The following is a 9,172-nucleotide window of genomic DNA, read 5'->3' as shown; positions in this document are numbered from 1 at the left end:
TTATACTATGCTTCTGTAAAACTATGAAGTTATAAGTTACAACTTAATTATTTGTTTTTCAGCCAATATCTACAACTATTTTATCATATGAACCTGTCATACAATATATGCCCTGTCCAAATCAAAGAGTATCTGAGAGTTCTTCTCTACCAAGAGTCGACACTCCAAGGTAATCTTCACTGATAATCAGGTCTACATAAATACAATCTTCATTTAGACTAGTCTGTAGAAATAGCCTAGTTTTTATTTTTCACTACAATTTCAACATTTTACTTGATCCCCAAAGTACTGATGTGTTGACTAGATAAGGACAAGAAAGTCATATATGACAAGGAAGTATCGTACTCAGGCAAATAAATACCTTTAGGTACGTTAGAAAATGTTCATATGGATGGAGATGCATATGAGTGTAAAATGAACACACTACTGTTCCTTCAGTATTTACAGTAAGTCAGTGTTGTCTTTCGCTTTTTATGTTCTCACAGACAGAAATATGTGCTTTATAGTATTTTCTTGTAGAATGGTCTCAATATGGAAATAATGTGCTTAGTAACACTTGATACATATTTAAATAAGTATTCATGTTTATCTTTTCTTCAAGTGATGAAGGAGCAGATACACAAGAATGTGATAAAGGAAACAGATCTGAAACAGAAGTTCCTGATACAGAAGCATCTGAAATTTTAGGTGGTTGTTTTCACTATAAAACTCTCCAGGACCTAACAATAATTGAAAGTGATATTCCTCTTACAGACTTTGGTTCTGAAAGAAGTATGATTGGTTCTGAATCTGATATAGGATTTGTTTCAGATGATGATTTTGAACGACACTCCAAAAGTTCTAGCTCAGAACTATGCGAGGTGGACTCAGAGGATACAAAGTCTCCCTCAGAATCAGAGTTTTCAAAACACCTATTCAAAACAGGAAAGTGTCAGGTGGATTTTGGCTCTGATGAAGGCCTGACTAAGCCAAGACAACACCTGATGAAAACTGAACAGTGCCAGGTGGAATCTGACTCTTTGAAACCTTCGATACACTCAGGCTCAGAAAAGTACTTGGAAGATTCTGACTCTGAAAAATTCTTGGACTCTGACAGTGAAAGGAAGAAGGAAGAAAAATGCCAAATGGCTTCAGATTCTATAAAATGTTTGATGGAATCTGAAGAAAAAGTGATGGAGAATGAAAATTTCTGGATAATTCCTGATGCTGAGAGTTCCATAATGGAATCAGACAAAGAAAGAGGTAGAGTTGTTGCAGCATCAACATCTAAGGTGCATCTGCTATTGGATGAAAAAGCAGAGAAGCCTAGATCCAAGAGATATATGCTTGACTCTGACTCTGATCTATATTTGGACTCAGGTTCTGAAAAACATGAATTAGCCTCAGTAGCTGTGAAGTGTCTCGAGGATGTAAAAACATTTCAGCTGCGTACTAGCCCTGACAAGCTCCCTGAGAATTCCCAGTCAGAAAAAAAAACAGTGAACTCAGACTCTGAAAGCCCAGGGATAGCCTCTGATTCTGTGACACACTTGAAGAAGGCTGGAATGAGCCAAAATACCTGTAACTTGGAAAGACTCCAGGAAGGTCGTATACTCTGGTTAGGTTCTAAAAGAAAACTATTAGAATTTGACCATGGTAGACAACAGGCTAGCTCTGAAAAATACCAGCTTAATTCTTTAAAACCTCAAGATAGCTCTGGAATATATCAGAATGATCATCTAACTTTTCAGAGTAGCTTCGAAAGGGATGAAAGTCAAGCAGACTCCAGTTCTGAGACACATCAGACACACTCTGGAAGTGAAAGAGATCAAAATGAGCCTGAAAGCACAGGAGACCTCATAAAGATAGAGAGCAGATTAGAAAATGAGGACTTTCAAATGGACGAAGAAAGTAAAGGAAGTCTCATGGAATCCGACAAAGAAAAGGGACAGCAAATTGAGCTTGACAGTGAAAGATACCGCCATGATTCAGAAAACGAAGCACAGCGGCTTGGTGCTCGCAGAAAGGATAATCGTCCTCCAGGTAAGCTTAAATGTATGTGGTAGTTGAAAGCATATTGCTTTTACAAATTTAATTACTATTTCCAAAATGTTAGTAGCTTTGACAGATATGAGGCTGAAACCATTTAAGAAAACCATAAGAAATTCAGACGCTAGACATCTTTTATTTTTCCTTTCAATTTCTTTATTTGTTCTTGGAAAGTTTCGTACAATGTATTTTGATAATATTTCCCTCTCTCTCAACTCCTCCTAGACCCTCCTCAACCTTCCTACCTACCCCCATTTGTGTTTTCCCCCCCTATTGAGTCCAGTTTGTCTTGCACAAATAATCTTGAGAATGGTGCCAGTCCTGGAACATAGTCACCCTAACAGAGGGAGTCTATCCTTAAAGAAAACTGAGTCTTCCTCTCTCAGCACCTAACATATGCAAATAGCTCCTTGTTTAGGGGAAGGACTTTGTGCCTACTCCTCCCTCAATGCTGAGATTTTGGCTGCCTTGAGCTTGAATAGGCCTTGTGCATGCTGTTGTTGTCGCTGTTGTGAGTTCATAAATGAACCCGCCTTGCTGTCTGAAAAACACTGTTTCCTTATAGTCATCCACCAACTCTGGCTCCTAAAATCTTTCCATTCCTTCTTCTGCAGTGATCCCAGGGGTTTGAGATAGAAGTCCCATTTAAAACTGAGCACTCTACAGTCTCTTACTCTCATCATGTTGGCTATTTGTGGGTCTTTATGATAACTGCCTTTTACTGCAAAAAACTCTGATGAGAGTTGAGAGATGCACTAATCTATGAGTATAGCAATAAGTCATTAGGAGCTGGGTTTGGTGACACACACCTTTAATCCCAGCACTGGGATGGTAGAGGCAGGCTGATCTCTCTGAGATTAAGGCCAACTTGGTCTACATAGTGAGAACCGGACCAGCCAGGACTATAGACAGGCCCTGTCTCAAAAAGAAAAGAAAAAAGAAAAAAAAGTCATTTGAAATCATTTCAGTACTATATCCATTTAATAGAATATTAGTAGCATGGGCTGGAGAGATGGCTCAGCAGTTAAGAACACTGGTTGTTCTTGCAGAAGACCCGGGTTCGAATCCCAGCACTCACATGGCAGATAACAACTGTCCATAACTCCAGTCCCAGGGGATCTGACAGCCTCTTCTGACCTCTGCGGGCATTGCACGACACAGGTGCACATGCAGGCAATACATGCATACACATAAAATTAAAAAAATAATTTTTTAATCAGAAAAAAAGAATATTAGTAACAGGTTCTGAGCTAGAGTCCTTGACCTAGCTAGCCATAGGTTCTCCATGCAATAGCAGTGCTTGATATGGTGCCTATCTCATACAGTGGCTTTTAATCCAATCAGAGGGTGGCTTAAAGACAGATTTTTGTTTAACTTTTAAAAATTAGTAAAATACAGGCTGGAGATATGACTCAGAATTAAAGAGCACTGGCTACTGTTGCAGAGGGAGGACCCAAGTTCAGGACTCAGCTAACAACAGTCTGTAATTCCAGTTCAAGAGAATCCAATGCCATCTTTTGGCCTCTGTGAGCATTGTACACACATGGTACACTTAAGGCAAGACTTAAAATAATTAATTATTTAACTAAGTAATTAAAAACTAGTAAAATCATCTTTCTTTGATTTCAAAAGAGGAAGATTTAAAAATCCTTAGCAAAACAGTGTCTATTCTGGCTTAGGATCACCATGTCGAATTTAACTCCCATCACTCTGAAATAGGTAGATGGAGATTGCTCTTAATATTTTTTTCTACTTAGTTATTGTGGAAAGAAAAAGGTATAGAAGCCTAAGTACATAAGAATTCCAATTACCTTTTTTCTTTCATGAAAACATTCCTTAAGTTTTCAGTGAATAGTTAGCATTTATCTTGTTAATCGTGTATATTTTATCGCACAAAATAATTATAATTATCCATTCCCTAGACAATTTAATTAAGGTTTGCTTAATTGTGATAAAGGAACTATTACCATCCCATAGGCAGTTTTATTTCATATTAGTCATTTTCACAGAGCTTTTTTAGCACAAAGAACTAAAGAAAACAAAGAACTTGATCTTAAATATGATAGGAAACCATCCATGCTTCAATAAACTCTTGTGACTCTTTTGAACAGCAGAGTATTCAAAATAGCATAAATTTAATGTACATCAGTATTTCCTCTTTTAACATTCTATTGCACATAATGATCCTTAAAATTTGTCCTGAATAACACTGACTTTTCCATTAGCATGTATATTTTAAATATGATAGCCTATGGATTCCAGTAAAAACAATGTTAACTGAATATTTGAGGACACTTACAAATTTTTGTTTCCAGGTTGTACTGGTTGTTAGATAAGGACATTTATCCATAAGCCATTATTTCAATATCTGTGAGATATTACTTGAATAGTAAAAGGAAAATTTCAACCTACTTTTTTTTGGTTGTTTGTTTATTTTGGACTTTTTCCCTCTGAGAAAACCCTCTCTTGCCCTCTAGTTAAAAATGCTTTTCTACTGGGCGTGGTGGGGCACGCCTGTAGTCCCAGCACTTGGGAGGCAGAGGCAGGCGGATCTCTATGAGTTCAAGGCCAGCCTGGTCTACATAGTGAGTTCCAGGACAGCTCGGGCTACAGGGAGACCCTGTCTCAAAAAGACCAAAATAAAAAAATGCTTTCCGACTGAAATGAATTAAGTTATGTGAGAAATTAATTTCTGAAATTTTCTTTTTTTAAAGCAAATTTTGGTGGAATAGTGATAAATATCTGTTTTGTGCAGTAGAGAAAAATCATAAAACAACGTTTTGATAGATTTGAATTTAGTAACACTGTGTACATTCTTTTCTAATATCTCTTCTAATGAGGTAATATGAGCAATCCCTTAAGAATTGCATTAATCAATATACGAGATATAAAGATTTAAGTTTCCATATTGCTTCAGTTTTTAATATTCCCAACACTATCTGATAAATATTCAATGAAATGGAATAGCTTCTTCAGGGCTAGAGAGACTCTTAAGATTCAATTGCATTGTTAGTGAGTTTTCTATAAAATTTCGTTGATAGAATTTCTAATGTGTACTCAGTATATAGCATAATAAATACATGAAAAAATTTGCTTAAATAGCAGCTTTCAACCTTCCAGCACCCATTCTATAAAAAAAATAGCTAAAATCTATTGAATGCTGTTTCAAGCATATACAACACGTCAATTGCATTGCTCTTTGTAATCCTCATTAATTATTGTTATACCACTCTAGAACTAATGTATATGCTTTATAGGATACTGGCATAAATAGTTCTAAACATTTTATATGTAATAATTACTGCTGATTTAGTAGCACTAATTTATTAATACTAACTCACAACTCATAGATTTTACCTATACAAATATATTAAGTCTTCCCAATAGTAAGAGGTTGTGCATTTTTCATTTTTAATATTTTTATTGGGTTGTACACATTCCATATAATAAATCTTAATCAAATTTAGACCCTCTCCCCCCTCCCTACCTCCATAGCCACCCCACTAGATTTCAGGTATTATGTTAAGTCCTACCCGGTCAAGCATTTCTACCAAGGGTTACCTTGGTAGAAGTTCATTCACTGGCATCTAGTCAACCTATCTAGAGTCACTCCCTTAAAAAAGATCAACTCTCCCTCACCCCACGGCAATCATTTGCCAATAGTTCCTTGACTAGGATTGGAGCCTGCTACCCATTTCCCCTGTTCTATGCTGGATTTTTGTCTGATTGAGTTGGCATGGGTCTTGTGCATGATGTCAGCATTGCTGCAAGTTCATATGAATAAGTATCCAGTGACTTGAAAGCCTCTGTTTCCTTATGTTCATGCACCAACCTTGGCTCTTAAAATTTTTCTGCCCCTCTTCCACAATGGTCCCTGAGCCGGGGGGGTGGGTGAGGTTTAATATAGGAGTCCTATCCAGGAACACGCACTCTGAAGCCTCATATTCTCAAAAACTTAGCCAGGTGCGACCTTCTCTGTGCAACAGAGTCTGTATCTCAACATTTCTTATCCTCAGGATTTTCTGGTAGATGCAGCACTGAAAACTGGATATGATGGCATATGCTTTGAATCCTAGTGCTACTGGTGTAGAGACAGGCAGATTCTTGGGGTTCCAGTCAGCAAGCCTAGAGTAATTAGAGCTTCCCAGGTTTCAGTGAAAGACCTAGTTTCAAAAAACAAAATATATTGTATGAAAGTCAAAAAAATGCATTAATTTTTTTACAAAGTTGGAAAAATCCTGAGGAAGGACAGCTTATGTCCTGATGTTTATCTCTAGACTCCACATACACACATGGAATGTCATGAGTCCTGCACACTGTAGTACACACACACACACACACACACACACACACACACACCCACAAACACACATGCAGACACACAAAAGAAACAGCAGTGGAGCTGGAGAAATGGCTCAGTGGTTGAGAGCACTGGCTGCTTTTGCAGAGGACCAGGGTTTGAATTCCAGCACCCACATAGTGGCTAACCACCATCCTAACTCCAGTTCCAGGGTATCGGATGTCCTCTTCTAACCTCCACAGGCATTGCACAACATGGGTGCACTTTCATATATGCAGGCAATACACTCATACACATAAAATTAAAATAAAGAATAAAACTTAAAAAGAAACAGCAATGATAACAGTATGTATTGGGGGGGGCATAGATCATTAGTGGCATAGATCAATAGTGGCATAGATCATTAGTGAACAAGCTAGAGCATAGTAACCTCTAGTCTAATGTTTTCTCAAATATATCACTGATTTTATGAAGTTTATAACTGATGAAATATTATTTGATCTGAAACGCATCAATTTTTTATACTCTTAATTTACCTGCATTTTAATATTTGCAAGTGGTTGGGAGTTATCAAACTTGTGTATCATAATTAATGTGAACCATACATGAGAACAATTCTTTTTTTAAATTTTATTCATCATTTTATTTTATATGTATGCATGTATTGCCTGCATGTAGGTAAGTGCACCTGTGTCATGCAATGCCCGCAGAGGTCAGAAGAGGCTGTCGGATCCCCTGGGACTAGAGTTACGGACAGTTGTTAGCTGCCATGTGGGTGCTGCGGTTCAAACTCGGGTCTTCTGCAAGACCAACCAGTGTTCTTAACTGCTGAGCTATCTCTCCAATTCTTAATGGTAGCTGTTCTAGTTTGTTTTTCCATTGCTGTGGCAAAACACTCTGACCAATACCAACTTGGGGAGGAAAGGGTTTATTTAGCTTACATATACTGAGTCATAATACATCAGGCAGCCCAAGGTAGGCACTCAGGGCAGGAACTTGGAGACAGGAGCTGAAGCATAGGCCATGGAGGAACGTTGCTAACTGGCTTCCTCTCCTGGTCCATGCTCATACTGCTTTCTTATGCAATACAGAACCACCTGCCCACAGGTGGCACCACCCGCAGTAGGCTGGGCCCGCACACAGCAGCCTTCACCACATCTGGCCCTTCTCTATGAGAACAGTAAAGAGGTAGAAGGAAAGGACCTGGCTGTATCTCTAATTCCCATAACTGAGCCATTTTTCACCTGTGACCATGCATACTTAATAGATATCTGTTAACAAATATTATACTTTAGTAGTAAGAACTTGCTATGAATTTTTATCCAGGCATAGTGGTGCACGCCTTTTATCTCAGCACTTATAAGGCAGAGACAGGTCGATCTCTGTGAGATGGAGGCCAACCTGGTCTACATAGCAAGTTCCAGGCTAGCTGTGGCTACAGGGCGACCCTGTTTCAAAATGACAAAAAATCTTGCTATGACTTTTTAGAGACATAATTGAGCATATATTTATTACATTATGCAAAGATACTATTAACAGATGCCATAATATTTTAAACTTATTTTTTAATATTGCTTTAGTAAACTTCATAAAAGTTTGGAATAGGAGAACCACTAAAAATGAATATATTAGAAACAGGAAGTTTTAGCGTCAAACATGTTTTCCATTGTAAAATCATGTACATATTCTTTTGCACAATATTATTTTGTTAGTAATTAGAAAATAATTGAGTCTATTTAATATGATTCTAGGATTCTGGAGGCCTGTTTCCCTGTCTCCTCAGCTTGGCCTGGGAAAGAAAACTGAAGAACAGTCTGTACAACATTCAGACGACAGAGGTGAGTATATTAAGTAGAAATTGCCTAAGAAATTAGTCATAATATTTGTCAATATTTAGAAAAATAAATTCAGAATCGGAAGTATAGAACAATTCCAAGATAATATCCAGAAAAATGATTTTCAGGAAGATTCACTGGCTGCAATACACAGTAATACTCAAGCCTATGATTTAATACAGGGAAACATAAGCAAAATGAAAAGGCACATGAAATAAAGTCTAACTGCATTATGTGTAAGGTTCCACAAGCCCTAATTAATAGTCATATAATCCATCTAGTCACATAATCCACCTAGAAATAAATTTTGATATTTGTTGTTTGCCTGGGAAACTGATTAGATTCTCAATGGCTGTGTCCTTTTTGAATGCTTTTAGATATAATTCACCCAGTAATAATATTCAGTGGTTTTTAATATTTTCACAGATATATGCAACTGTCAACACAGCTAAAATTAGGGCATTTTTATCAGTTCAAAGAGTAACTCCATAATTACTACCAATCTGTCTACACCGAACCTGCCTTTACTTAAGAAACAACTAATCTACCTTCAATCTCTGTAGATTTTCCTGCTTTATATATATGAAGGGAAACATATAATGCATGCCACTTTATGATAGCATTCACTTAATTAGCATGATGCCTTCAAGGTTAGTCTATTGTGTAGTGTACATCATACTTTCATGACTGAATAATATTCCATATAATGGCAGTATGCACACATATGGGTATATCTGTGAGCTAATAGAAATTTGTGTTCATTCCAACTTGGCTATTATGAAAAAGGCAAAACTGATTTCATGAGGATTTGTGTTTCCTTTCGCTCTGGTAAAATGCCTAGGAGTGAAATTGCATCAAAATTGCATTATTCATTGCTTAAACAGAACTGTTTTACCATTTACAATATACTCCTGCTGGTACTATATGAAAGGTTCTATTTTTCCACATTCATGCCAATACTTGTTGTATTACTTTATTTTAACCATAATATTGTGAAGTGATATTTCAT

The 9,172-nt window shown here is 37.1% G+C and overlaps 1 protein-coding gene across 1 annotated transcript in view; it reads left to right on the top strand.

Moving 5' to 3' along the window:
* The first annotated feature begins 1,151 nt into the window (after positions 1-1,151).
* Positions 1,152-9,172, top strand: part of LOC103725614 — a 42,877-nt gene continuing 34,856 nt past the window's right edge. The window contains 2 exon segments of the mRNA XM_029558437.1: positions 1,152-2,022; positions 8,080-8,166. Of these exon segments, the coding sequence (XP_029414297.1) occupies positions 1,152-2,022; positions 8,080-8,166 (958 nt within the window).

This window comes from Nannospalax galili, unplaced genomic scaffold (assembly GCF_000622305.1).
Source record: "Nannospalax galili isolate Female #2095 unplaced genomic scaffold, S.galili_v1.0 scaffold10, whole genome shotgun sequence".
Classification (NCBI taxonomy): domain Eukaryota; kingdom Metazoa; phylum Chordata; class Mammalia; order Rodentia; family Spalacidae; genus Nannospalax; species Nannospalax galili.
This window is presented reverse-complemented; position numbering and strand designations above follow the sequence as displayed.